The sequence below is a fragment of the Stegostoma tigrinum genome, chromosome 25 (genome assembly GCF_030684315.1).
Source record: "Stegostoma tigrinum isolate sSteTig4 chromosome 25, sSteTig4.hap1, whole genome shotgun sequence".
In the NCBI taxonomy this organism is placed as follows: domain Eukaryota; kingdom Metazoa; phylum Chordata; class Chondrichthyes; order Orectolobiformes; family Stegostomatidae; genus Stegostoma; species Stegostoma tigrinum.
The window spans coordinates 4,834,957-4,848,850 of record NC_081378.1 but is presented as its reverse complement, the minus strand read 5'-3'; the positions used below and the strand labels follow the sequence as shown (position 1 = coordinate 4,848,850).

Sequence of the window (13,894 nt, the reverse complement as noted above, 5' to 3'; positions counted from 1 at the left end):
CCACTTGAATCGCAAGTTGTTCACCGCCTTAACATTCACTCCTTTCACTGCTGACAGACTGTGGCACTGGTGCATCCAGGCAGAAGCTGCACTGCAGCAACCCATCAGGTTTCTTCAACAACGTCTTCCAAAGATTCGAGCTGTTCAACCTAACAGAAGGGGGAGCAGACGCCCAGGAGAAGCACCACCTGAAAATTCACTTCCAAGTTGCACAATATTCTATTGCAACTAAATTTCCATTACTTTAATGACACTGGGTCAAAATTCTGAAATTCTCTTTGTCAGCACTGTGGATGTCCCTACATTACGTGAACTGGAGTGGTTCAAAAATGTCACTACACTTGAGTGAAATTAGGAATGGCAATAAATATTTGCATTCCCTACGAACACCATGTTCCAAGAATGAATGAAAATGGATACTTATCTTGTACGTGATGCCAAAAGCGATCCCTACCCTCCAATTGAGCCCTCCCTCCCAGTGAACAAAATGTGACCTTGGGTGGAAAACATCTGGAAATGTATCATTATTCCAAGATTAAACTGCTCCTGTAATGTTCTCATTGGAAATGATTGTGTTGTAATGACAATTGTGATTTTTCAAAAATGCTCATTACCATGAGTACAACACTGCAAACCTATTGGTTAGTAGAATGTCTACTTAATATCCACTTGCCAGGGTTCCTATCGGCTTGTCTTTTGGGTTTTATTCTTCCATTTCCTTTTAACTTGGAATGTCAACAGTGTACCTGTTTTCAATACATGTTGAGCAGTATTCTGTTGAATATTAAATAAAAGGTAAGTACTGTTAATGCTCATTAGACATCAGTTGCACACCCAAATGAAGTGAAATTATTGACGAAGTAGCCAGTTATGGCTATTGAACTTTTTTAAAAAATTCAATCTTAGGTTGTGGGCATCGCTGGCTGGGCCAGCATTTATTGCCCATGAGTTTATGTTTGAAAGAGTAAGCTGCCTTCTTGAACTGCTGCTCTCCATGTACTTTGGTTAGAAAAAATATAGGTGCTGTTCATGAAAGAGGAAAACTTGTGCTGTTGTAATAGCTCTGACGTATTATGATGAGAATAGTCAAAATGTTTGGAAGCAAGGAAGATACTGTTTAATTAACTGTTCAGAGCTAGACCAGAATCATATTGTCGCACAGTAGCTTAATACAATTCTATGTTTCATGTCAATTTTGCAATTAAATGCCAGCAGTGAATACCAAATTAGAAGCTCAATTCAAGTATTTATTCGGCATGTGAAGATTGCTGGAGTCTTAAGAATTACAGAAGTGTATAAGCATTACTTATTCATTTTGCTAATTTTAGTGAGGTCAATAAGCCAGTGTCAAAACTGACAGAAGCAAAACAGACAGGATCGTTATTATTCAAGGTGAGCACTTTCAAGTATTAATTTTGAAACACCTCCATTACAGTGACCAGAAATTCAAGCAGTCAAAATCCTACAAGACTGGAATTTGCTAACTTTAGGATCATAAGAAATTGTGTGCAAATTATATTTTCTAAATCTAGGTAATGCAGATTTAAATTAGGTACTAGTTGGCTAGTGTGTTGGTTGATAATATTGAATGAGTGTTTACAATAATCGTTGTTGCTGTTGCCATTTCTGTTTCCTGGTAGGCTGACGTTTATAGTGCAGATTTCCATGCAGAAAGAGCAGCTCGAGAAGCAATTCATGCAGAAAAGGAGTCACTGGCTGAAAGGGTGAACTTGCTAATGAAAGAAAACACAAAGATGAAGGAAGAACTGGATGCATTTAGCAGGTATTTAATAATGTCCTGAAGAAAAACTTGGGTCAAAAATATATTACAAGATCTTGCCTTAACTTTACAAGATACAAGATCAGCATTTGTCCTCTCTGACTAATTGCCCTCGAGGGGGTCATGGTGAGCTACTATTGTGAACTGCTTCAATGTTGAAGCACCCTTTGCAATTGTAGTTAAAGTTGTAAGAAATCTCAATATTGTAATGAAACCATCATTCCAAACCTTGTCAAAAGTCCTAACAAATATTTGTGTGACCACTATAGCATATCCACAAGTGAGAATATTTGAGAAAGTAAGTGTGTAATTTTGAAGTATTAGGTTGACTCCTTAATGCCCCAGGGTGTAGCCATTTTCAACTGCTACATCCATAACCTTTTTTTTCATTGTAAGGTTGGAAACTGATTGAATAATGTTCAGCAGAATTCATAGCTCCTTGGATTCTGAAGCAGCCCATGGCCATATGGAGCAAGACCTGGACATCATCCAGCTTGGACTCATAACTGGCAGTAACTGCACAAATGCCAGACAATGACCATCTCCAATGAGAGAAAATCTAACCACAGCCCCTTAACATTCACTCACTAGCATTGCTGTATTCCAGCTACCAACATCCTGGATGTTACTATTCACAGAAACTTTCGTAAACAAAATGGATGAAGTCAGATCTAGACTTGCCTACTAGAGGGAACTGAGAGACTATTGTGTGCTCTGCTTCAGGGAGAGCTGGCTCACCCCAGCCATTCCCAACTGTCCCCGCAAGTTGATGGGTTCTTCACACAACATGGACCACATGACGTCCTCAGGTAAGGCAAAGAGCAGTGGGATATGCTTCCTGATCAACATTTTCTGATACTCCGATGTACAAACCCTGGCAAGTCATTGCTCCCCGGCAATGGAATATGTTGCAGTAAAATGCCATCCTTACTACTGACAGTGAGAGCTCACTTCGGCCATCCTACATACTACCCCATGTGGATGTCAAGAATGCCCTAGACGTGATCTACACCATCACCAACACTCTGAAGTCAAAATTCCCTGAGGCCCTATTCATTGTGGCCAGCAACTTCGACTAAACCAACCTCGAGTGAGTGGTATCAAAATACTACCACCATGTCTCCTGCCCCACCAGGAGACCGAACATTCTGGACCACTGCTACATAACCATCTCAGAGCTGGTCTGAGGCAGCGAAAGACAGTCTCTGGGACTGCTTCAAATCAGTGGACTGGACCATGTTCGAGTGTTCAGCACAAAACTGGGACAAGCATGCCGTCATGATCATGGACTTTATTAGCAAAGCATGGAGGACTGCAAACCAAAGAAGTCAATCCAAGTGTTCCTCAACCATAAACCTTGGATGAACCAGAAAATCCACTTACTCCTGAAGTCCAAACGTGTGGCATTCAAGTCAGGTGACCTGAACCAATACAGAAGATCCAGATATGACCTCCGCAAAGCCATCAGGGAGACCAAGAGCCCCAGAATTACCAAAGAGGCACCTGCTGTCTATGGCAAGACCTAAATGACATTACGGGATACAAAATGAAGCAGTGCGAGATAGCGGTCAAAGACACATCCCTCCCTGACATGCTCAGTGCTTTCTGTGCTCCATTTTGAGCAAAATACCAGTGGCTCAGCCAGGCCTGACCCCGATTAGCTCCAGATACACCTGTTCCCTCCATCACCAATTCAGACGTCAGATCAGTCTTCCTGGGAGGCAACCCAAGGAAAACGATGGCACGGATGGTGTCCCTGACCAAGCACTTGGATCCTGTGTGGACCAACTGGCAGAAGTATTCACCGTCATCTTCAACCTCTCCCTCCTGCAAGCAAAAGTCTCCACCTGCTTAAAGAAGACCACCATCACTCCTGTACCTAAGAAAGTGCAAGCAACGTGCCTTAATGACTGCCACCCAGTGGCTCTGACCTCAATAAACGTGAAGTACTTCGAGAGGCTGGTCAAGGCCCACATCAACTCCGGACTCTCAGCACGCCTTGATCCCCTACAATTTGCCTACTAATGTAACAGGTCCACAAAGGATGCCATAGTCCTAGCCCTACACTCATCCTTAAAACATCTGGACAACAAAGACACCTACATGAGACTCTTGCTCATTGACTGCAGCTCTGCTTTCAACACCATTATCCCCTCCAAACAACTGATCTCAAAACTCTGTAACTTTACTCTCATCTCTGTCCTCTGCAACTAGATCCTCAGGCCACAATTGGTGAAGATTGGTAACTGCACCTCCTCCACAATGAACACTGAAGCCCCCCCCCCCACCCCAGCCCACAGGGATGAGTCCTCAGCCCCCTACTGTACTCCCTTTACACCTACAATTGTGTTGCCAAATTCCAAATGAGCATCATCTACAAGTTCACTGATGATACCACTGTAGTAGGACGGACATCTAACAATGATGAGTCAAACTGCAGAAGAGAGAAAGGGGGCTTGGTGACGTGATGCAATGAAAATAATCTGCCACTCAACATTGGCAGTACTAAAAAATTGATCGTTGCCTTCAGAAGGAAAGGAGGAGAACGCTCCCCCAGCTACATCAGTGGAACTGAGGTTGAGAGGGTGAAGAGCATCAAGTTCGTCAGAGTGATGATAACTGACAACCTGTCCTGGACTTTCCACATAGATGCGACAATCAACAAGTCACAATAATGCATCTTCAGGCAGCTCAGGAAACTTGGTACATGTATAAGGTCCCTCTCTGACTTTTACAGGCGCACAACGGCTTTGTACAGCAACTGCTCTGCCCAGAACCATAAGAAACTACAGAAGGTGGTGTGCACAGCCCGGACCATATCAGAAGCCAACCTTTCATCCACGGACTCAAATTACATGGCTTTCTGCTGTGGAAAGGCTGCCAAAACCATCAAAAACCAATCGCACCCCAGTAATGATCATCTGCAACCTCTTCCATGAGGTATAAGATACAGAAACCTGAATACATGCACAAGGACATTGAAAAACAGCAGCTTCTTGGCAGTTATCAGACTGATGAATGGATTCTGTAGCCTCAGAAAAAACACTGATCTTGCTAATGTTGATCTTGCCTAGCTCACACCCTGTGCAATGTAATCTATACACCTCTGTCTAAGCCTTTTTGATCTATACATCCTTTGCCTACTATGATCTGCCTGTAGCACACATAAGCAAAGCTTTTCACTGTATTTTGGTACACATATATCAATCAGTTGGTCAATCTGTCCTAATTGTATACATACTATGACTACAACAGCAGGACAGAAGCTAGGAATTCTGCACTGAGCAACTCATCCTGGCTCTCCAATGTTTGTCCACTATCTAAAAGGCAAAAGTCAAGAGTGTGATGGAGGTTGCTGTACGTACTAGGATCGAGGCAGAACAACACTCAAAGTCACACTATCTAGGACAAAGAAAGTGTCACGGTCAATACTGATTTCCTTCATCAGTGATGTATACTGCCTACAAGATGCCCTGCACGAATTTGACAAAGATCCTGAGACAGCAGTTTTTGAGCCCAACTCTACCACTAAGAGAGTCAAAGGCAGCTGATGCATGAAAACACTGTTGTCTGCAAATTCCCCTCCAAGTCGTTCACCGTCCTGATTTGGAAATATTTCGCTGTTCCATCACTGTCAGTGTGTCAGAATCATGGAACTCTCTCCTTCATAACACTGTGGACGTCAATAAAAAGTGCACGTCACTAATGCACAGCACCATGTCTGAGGCCAATGCGATAGGTTAGGCCGAAAGATTTGCCTCCATCATTCACATGGTGTCACACAAACCAGCCAGCCGCCACGTGGAAACCAAACCACTTCAGTGTCAAATTATAACCCAGACTTAGATTAGACTTGATGTAGCTTGATTAATGTAAGGTAAGCATTGGTATCTCAAGGCAATTACTGTGTTAATTTTGTAATGCCAATTAGAATATGTCAAAGAAACCTGTTTCTTGCATTAATGTTCATCACATGAAAACATCTGTGCTTGTTTCCGGCATGTATTAATATAATATTTTTTAAAATGCATATACATTTACGGGGTGGCACGGTGGCTCAGTGGTTAACACTGCAGCCTCACAGCACCAGGGACCCGGGTTCAATTCCAGCCTCAGCCGACTGTCTGTGTGGAGTTTGCACGTTCTCCCCCGTGTCTGCGTGGGTTTCTTCCGGGTGCTCCGGTTTCCTCCCACAGCTCAAAGATGTGCAGTCTAGGTGAATCGGCCATGCTAAATTGCCCATAGTGTTCAGGGGGTGTGGGTTATCAGGGGATGGGTCTGGGTGGGATGCGTCAAGGTGGGTGGTGTGGACTTGTTGGGCCAAAGGGCCTGTTTCCACACTGTAGGGAATCTAATCTAATACATTTATCACACTTAGTGAGAGAGAAGCAGCAAAATATAAGTTTCCATAAGCTCCTTTATTTATGATGAGTATTTTTTTAGTAGCAGATGAAAATGGGAGATGGTCTGTGGGCTCTCTTGGCCTGCCTAAGTGGGGATGAAATGGTTTGAGAATCACTGATCTGCACCAAATTGCATTGTTCTACATAATTAATTAAATGCTAACCTATTAGCATTGTTTGCCCATAATTGTAGCTCTTAATGAAAACAAGATTTTGCAGAACAAACTAAAAAGTTGTCTTATGCTCCAGAAATCAAGAACAAACCAGCAACATAACATGTTACAGCAGTTCCTCTCATATAGAATTGCTTCATTACATCCATATTTCACTATCTAATATGTATAGCGAATGTATAGAAAGCACAGTGTGTGGAGCTGGGTCACTGAAATATATAAAGAGGTGGATAGAATTTTGAAATATCGGAGTTAACAACAACCATGCTGAGCTGGTGCGGAACAGGAGTTGAGAACTGTGGCAGATCAACCGTGATCTTGTTGAATGGCAAGGCAGGCTTGAGCGATGAATGGTTTACTCCTGCTTTGACTTCTTATAGTCTTACATCATTCACTAAGATCTCTTGGGTAAAAGAAATTATTTAAGGTGTAAACTACAAATTTAGTCAGCCACTCAAACCTATTAAATTTCTATTTAAGCTCTTGTTTATCTTTATACTCAATACCCTTTCCTATGAAGGCAAGCATACCATTATCCTTTTTTACTGCCTAATCTACCTGCACTGCCATTTTCAGTGATCTGTGAACTGGCACACCCAGATCCTTCTGCATATCATTACTCTTAAAGGTTTTGCCATTCACTATATCATTTCCACCTGTAAAAGAACAAATAACAATACCGTTCAGGAACAGGCCAATCAACCTTCCAAGTCTGCACTACCACATTTCACCCTTCTGTACTAAAACTGTCTTCACTTACAGGATCTGTATCCTTATATTCCCTTCCTAACCCTGTCTTCGTCCAGGTGCTTGCTGAACGCTGCTGTTGTATCTGCTTCCACCACTGCCTCTGGCAGTGCTTTCCAGGCACACTCCATCCTTTGTGTGAAAAACATGCCTTGCACATCACTTTTAAACTTCACCCCTCATACCTTGAACCTATGTCCCCTAGTAATTGACCGCTCCACCCTGCGAAAAAGCCTCCATTTTTCCACATTATCCATCCCATTCACAATCTTAAACTTCTATTAGGTTGCCCCTGAACATCCTGCATTCCTGTGAAAACAAACCCAGTCTTTCCAATCTTTCTTCTGCCATATCAGGTAACATCCTGGTAAACCTTTTCTGCACCCTCACCAAAGCATCCATGTTTTTCTAGTAGTGTGGTGACCAGAACTCTGTGCAGTATTCCATTTGTGGCCTAACTAAAGTTCTATAAAGCTGCATCATAACTCTGAACAAAATTGAAATGATTATTTATAATCAACGTGGCTTTGAAGTATTGACTAATACCATTTTATGTTCAACATTTTGAAATACATTAAACTGTGATTCAAAATCACATATACTACGCTGTTTAAATGATCTGACTATGTTAATTGTGAACTTCAAAGACTATCTCATAATCTTTGTTTCACTTACACCTGAAACATTGATTTCACAAATGTTTGTTTGAATTTACAGACAATCTTTGTTTGAACTACAGCGCCGTCATAGCAATCTAGGGGCTGAGGACAATGTAGCATTGCAGCAACAGGTTCAACAAGGTAAAAGCTTTGTTTTAACTTGAAATAAGCTGTGATCCTATATATTACGAAGGAAGTAAGTGCTTGTCACAATCTTATAATTGTGTTTGATATAGTAAATCAGACAACAAGACCATCATCAATTTAGAATGTTGGAATGGAGGTTTTTTAAAATTTCTTTCATGGGACATAGGCATCATTGGCAAGGCCAGCATTTGAAAGGAGTGAGATGTTGATCATTTCACCTTCAGCTACATTGATGTAAATCTGGAATCACTTGTAGGTGACACTAGGCAACGACTGTAGATTGCCTTCCAAAAGGGCACTAGTGAACCAGATGAGTTGTTGTACGGCCCCTACTTGGCAATGCTTGTTGATTGTTACTGTTCTATTGTCCTATTAGCTATTTTGGTGCTGAGTATTCAAAAAAAAAATTGATTTCTGAAGAAGGATCTTGACCCGAAACAACAGCAATTTTCCGGCTCCTGGCCTGGCCTGCTGTGTTCCTCCGGCTCCACACTCTGTTAGCTCTGACTCCAACGTCGGCTGTTCTTACCGTCTCCGATTTCTGGTCAAATGGGTTAGTGGTGAATACAAAAAAACACCACAGTTATAGGTGATTTTATAGCGGGTTTTCCATGAAAAGAGCTGGCTTCTGGGTGTACTGTGGTCATGTCCTTAATTAGATACAGGAGGCCAGGGTTCAAGTCCCATCTGCTCCAAAGATATACAACAACATATCTGAACAGGTTGATTTTTTTTAAAATCTGAATTCTTTGGCTGATCTCTGTGCCCAAAGTTTTGTGTCTTCAAGAGGCTCTCATGGCACAGTGATAACGTCTGGACTAGAAGGCATGGGTTTGTATTTGCGTCATAACATGTCTGAATAGGTTGATTGAAAGTATGAAGAGCTGGGTTCTTTGGTGTCTGTGGCACTGTTTCTACCTTTTGAGCCAGCTTCAAGTCCCATCTGCTCTGTGTTGTAACATGTCTTGAATAGGTTTGAATTTTCGCTGTTGTGGCACTGCGGTAGAACCCCTCCCTCTAGGTTCACATCCTGCCTGCTTCAGATATGTCACAATATCCCTGAATTGGTTATCATAAAAAAAGTTCTTGCCCTCAAAGATTTTAGATAGAAGTGGGTACTGCAGGAGCTACAGTGTCTTATCTCCCCCTCTGACATAATTTGATTTAACTCCCTCCCTTGTTTTCCTTGCCATTTTGATTGTAATTTCTTTGTTTCGTTGATTTATTTGGGTGAGTTGTTGGTGGGTTTTTCAAAATGAAAAGAGGTAGGCTGTTCCCCACTTCCCTTCTGGAAAGGGAATGCATTCCAAAGGGAACGATGGAAACTGGTGATTTTTCTAACTATGTAAATCTTTTTTGCCGCAGAATTCAGCAAATGAATATTGATTTGTTAAACGTGCTCATCCTGATAATTGCAAGCTGTATGTGATGATGTGTTGTCACATGTAAAACATTCTACAATACTCTAACTGCTGTTTTAATTCTGCTCATCAGGACCTGACAATCTTGCTTGGGAGCTGCAGGGGGTTCTGCCAGAACATGCTTGTCCAAAGTGTGGTACCATCTTGCCTGACATAGATACCCTACAAATACATGTCATGGATTGTATCATATAAGAAGATCTAACTAACCACTGATGTGGTTCTTATAGCTATGCAAACACGTTGGATTTTCTTTGCCTTTATTGGAGGATGGAGAAGAAAGGATGCTAATTATAACTACTTTTATCTAATTTCTTCTCAAGCTTCTATTTGTGAAATTGTACAATAATTCCCAAACTTGTTCTTGCATTGACCTCATTTCAGTGTTTGCAAATTGTTGTGACTTTTATGGGAGCTAAGAGGGGGTGGGGGTGTACACCTGTTATAAGTTGGTGACCATTGGTGCGTCAGAGCTTATGACCCACTTGGGTCCTGACCCCTATTTTGGCAAGCCCTGATCTCATACTGCCTTTATTTGCTTGTGTGAACATAGTGTTCATTTATCTTTAGGAATGTAATTCTAAAGAAAATGAACCAAAGGACTTAACATTCTGAACAGTAGCTTCAGAGGTTGCATATTACAGTGCTATTTATTTCCTACATGTTTGTTGATGAGTCACTGAACATTGTGTTTTTCCACAAGTACTTTGGGTTATAAGTAAAAACAGTTTGGTAAAATAGGGCAGACCTAATCTAGACTTCAGAGGAGAGTTTCAGAATTGTGCTAAAGGAAATTGTACCATTCCAAGTCTCTCAATCTTTCAGTATATAATTGCAGTCATAATTAGGCAGGGGCTAAAATTGAAGCGATGCAGTTTCCTGACTGATGTGATAGGTTAATTTCTTTGCCAAAGATAAAGGCTAAATATTCTAGTTCAGCTCCACATGAAGAATTTATTCATCAAGAATAAAACAATTGTACTGCTTACAGTGTGTATGTTGAGTAGCAAACTGGGTTATATATTGATCAGTATTTCTGGGCATAGGTCTTATGAAGAAAAAGATATTCCTCTCAGGGATGCCTGCTGACTTATTCCAAGATAAAATTAATTTAGGCATTTGTTATCCAGTTCTCTTTTTCGACCACCTCACTAAGTAGAGCTACAGGAAGGTCCAGAGGACAAGGAATTTTGTGCAGGAGCAGAAATCATTTTATGACTAATCCTGGACTTCACTAAAGTAACTATTTTCAGAGTTTAGGAGCATTAGTCAAAAATAATTTTCAGAGATATTGGGTGGGAGGTTTTAAAAAAAAAAGCAAAGTAGCTGAGATAGTATATTGAATGGGGGTGAAAAAACCACAAAATAAGTTTCTGAATGTTACATTTGGCAATTGTATTGAGTCAATGCTTTTTTTTGAAAAGATTGTAATTATTGTCATGTCAGGATTTTTTTATTTGCAGAGATTATTTTAGTGAAGCTAATCTTTTGGCTAATTCAATTATATTAAGCTGGATTCATGCTAAGATTAAGTCGTTTGTCTACAAAATACAATGATAATTAGGCACTTTATTTACTGTATTTACATCAGATAAATGCAAGCAGTTTCAATCTGCAAAATAACTGAATGTCAAAGCCTGTTTCAAGAATTGAAATAAATATTTGTTGTGGCTGTTCACATTCTGGTTTGCTTTATGTCATTTAATTTGTCATTGGACAAGCATACGGACGTACGTGGAATAGTGTAGGTTCGATGGGCTTCAGATCGGTGTGACAGGTCGGCACAACATCGAGGGCCGAAGGCCCTGTACTGTGCTGTAATGTTCTATGTATTGTTCCTAAAGTGAAATAGGCTTTCTCCAATATATTAGACTGGAGTGATCAAGGTTAGAAGTGGCTTTCAGGCTGCGTAGGTTGTTTTCTAGTGGTTGTTATGTCACCCAAGGGAATTAATGGAAATTACACCAAAGGAGCTTCTGTAAACGTTACTATACTCAGCCTTGTGCTTTGGCCAAGGAAGAGTCTGAATGCAGAGCACATTGAAAATAGATGATTCTGAAGTTCTTAAAGTGTGAAAAGCAGGTTGCTGAGAATTTCAAAATGCTGTACTTGACCAATTTTGTGATATTTGTTTTAAGTAACAGCAATAGCAAAAAGAATTGCAGTGATAAGTGAATATAATCAGCATTATCTTCCCATTGGCTCATTCAGAAAACAAACATTCTTTATCATTTTCGTACAGCTCAAAAGGTAACAATTAATTGTGGTCCAAGAAGGAATAGACCAAATATGATTTTCTGAAACTTGTGTGGAAAGAAAATATGTTAAGTGTAACATGTGTTTCTTCAGTATCATTTTGCACCCAGGCTTCTGTCCAATTTGTCATTTCTCACTCCCACTTCTAATATTCTTCCATTTCTCTTCATTGTGTAGCTAGCATGACTATAAGTAGGCCATTTGGTCCCCTCAAGCCTGCTGTGCTATTCAATAAGATCATGGCTGATCCAAAATTCCTCACATAGACATTCCTACGTTTTCCGCATAACCCCTGATTTCTCTGATCAAGAACCTATCTCAGTCTGAAATATCCACAATAACTGTCCCCACATGTGTCTACAATATGGAGTTCCAAAGGCTCCCAACCGTCTGAGAGAAGAAATTCCTGTTCATCTGTGGTTTCGTGCCCCTTTGTTTGGAGACAATGCCTTCTGGTCCTAGACTCTCCAATGTGGGGAAACATCCTCTCTGTCACAACCGTTAAGAATCTTGTATGTTTCAATGACATTCCCTGGTGAGTTGAATTCCAAACCTATGTAGTCTTTGCTCACAAGATCCCTCCATATATAAAACTTCTCAGAACTTCCTCCAATGAAATTATATCTTTCCTTAAATAAAGGAATCAAAACTGCTCACTGTACTCCAAATGTAGTCTCATGACCACCTTGCACAATTGCAGTAAATTTTGTAAATCTTATCTCCCACTCCATTGAAATAAGGGTAAAAATTTGATTCACCCTCCTGATTATCTGCTGCATTCTTCGTAACATTCTATTATCTCCCTTTGTGCACTCTTGATATTAACATTGTTGTAAATAAGGGTTGATCCTATGAGCCAGGTTCATATCAAGCTCTAGGTGTGACAAGCTGTTCACATCGATTTGGCTGTGCAGGGTTTGGTAAATGTGTCATGAAACCTCAGCTACCCATAGAACTCTTGTGTGGGAAGTCAGAACCCACTAAAACAAAGTGGAATGTTCTTTCCTATAGTGTAGATTCTTGACCCAGATGTACTGATATGAATTATCCATCTGGTGACTTAGAATCAATGATTATCTAACTTTTAGCAGCGAGTTAATGGGACCCAGAATCACAGGTTCAGGAGTTCAGCAGGAATCTTTCAGGTAACTTTTCCCCAATGTTTCACTTTACATTTGGAAAACCATTGATCTGAGCTGCACGAAGAAATAGGAACAAGCAAAAGTGAAAAGTTAAAACTTTAAAATTTATTTCCATTCATGGGATGAGGGTGTCATTGGCTAGGCCAGCATTTATTGCCCACAGGGCAATTGAGAGTCAACCACGTTGCTGTAGGTCTGCAGTCACATGAAGGCCAGATCAGGTGAGGATGGCAGTTTCCTTCCTAAAAGTGCACTAATGAACTAGATAGGTTTTTCCTTTTTCCTGACAGTTGTTTTATGGTCATAATTTGACTCTTAATTCCAGATTTTATTGAATTCAAATTCCACCATCTGCCATGATAGGAGGCATGGAACCCAGGATATCACCTGGATCTCTGGATTAACAGTCCAATGATAATACCAGTAAGCCACTGCCAGCCCCAAAATGGTCACTGTTAGGAGGACAACACAAAGACAGGTCCTTTGGCCCAACTAGTCTCTGCTGGTTGGTTGTTCCATTTGAGCTTCCTCTTGTCTGTCTTCACCAAATTCCATAAACATTCATCCTCCCCTTGTCCTTCATGCTTATCTAATTCTATACTATTCACTTCAGCTACTCCCTGTGGAAGTTAGTTTCACCTTCTCACATCTGAGAGTATAAGTTTTGCTTCTAGACTCCCTTTTTAAGTTCATGTATTGACCTCCAGGTTTTCCCTGTTCTCTCAGGTTCTCCCTCAAGAAGAAACAGGCTGTTCACAGCTACTTTATGAATGCTTCTCATAATTTAAAGACCTCCATGGGGGCTCTCTTTAGCTTCTCTCAAGAGAAATGTTAGCCAGCCTGTTCATCCACTCCTCACCCTCAGGTTTGTCCCTCTCCACTGTTTTTATGTCTTTATATAGAAAGCCCAGTATTGGACACCACTCCAGAGTTCCGAAGAGGAATAATTGGTCTTGCTCCTTTTAACTCTTTCTTTCTACGCAGATGCTTCCTGCTCAGTTTCTCCAGCCTTTATGTTGTGTCTCAAATGTCTAGCATCTGTGGTGCGTTGCTTCCCTCAATACATAAATCCTGGTGCTTGGTTTGTTTTTTGCCTATGACTTTGTTGTCCTATGTTACCAGTTATAGCGACTTGTGTACTTGTTCTTCCCCGTGCTCATCAACCC

At 40.9% G+C, this 13,894-nt stretch overlaps 1 protein-coding gene across 2 annotated transcripts in view; it reads left to right on the top strand.

The window, feature by feature from the left end:
- The window catches only part of optn (optineurin), a 42,218-nt gene extending 31,210 nt beyond the window's left edge, over nucleotides 1-11,008 (top strand). For both annotated transcript variants that reach the window (XM_048553935.2, XM_048553933.2), the window contains 3 exons: nucleotides 1,641-1,783; nucleotides 7,821-7,903; nucleotides 9,404-11,008. In XM_048553935.2, coding sequence (XP_048409892.1) covers nucleotides 1,641-1,783; nucleotides 7,821-7,903; nucleotides 9,404-9,525 — 348 coding nt within the window. In that variant the 3' untranslated portion in view covers nucleotides 9,526-11,008. The remainder of the gene's footprint in view (nucleotides 1-1,640; nucleotides 1,784-7,820; nucleotides 7,904-9,403) is intronic.
- The last annotated feature ends 2,886 nt before the right edge of the window (nucleotides 11,009-13,894 follow it).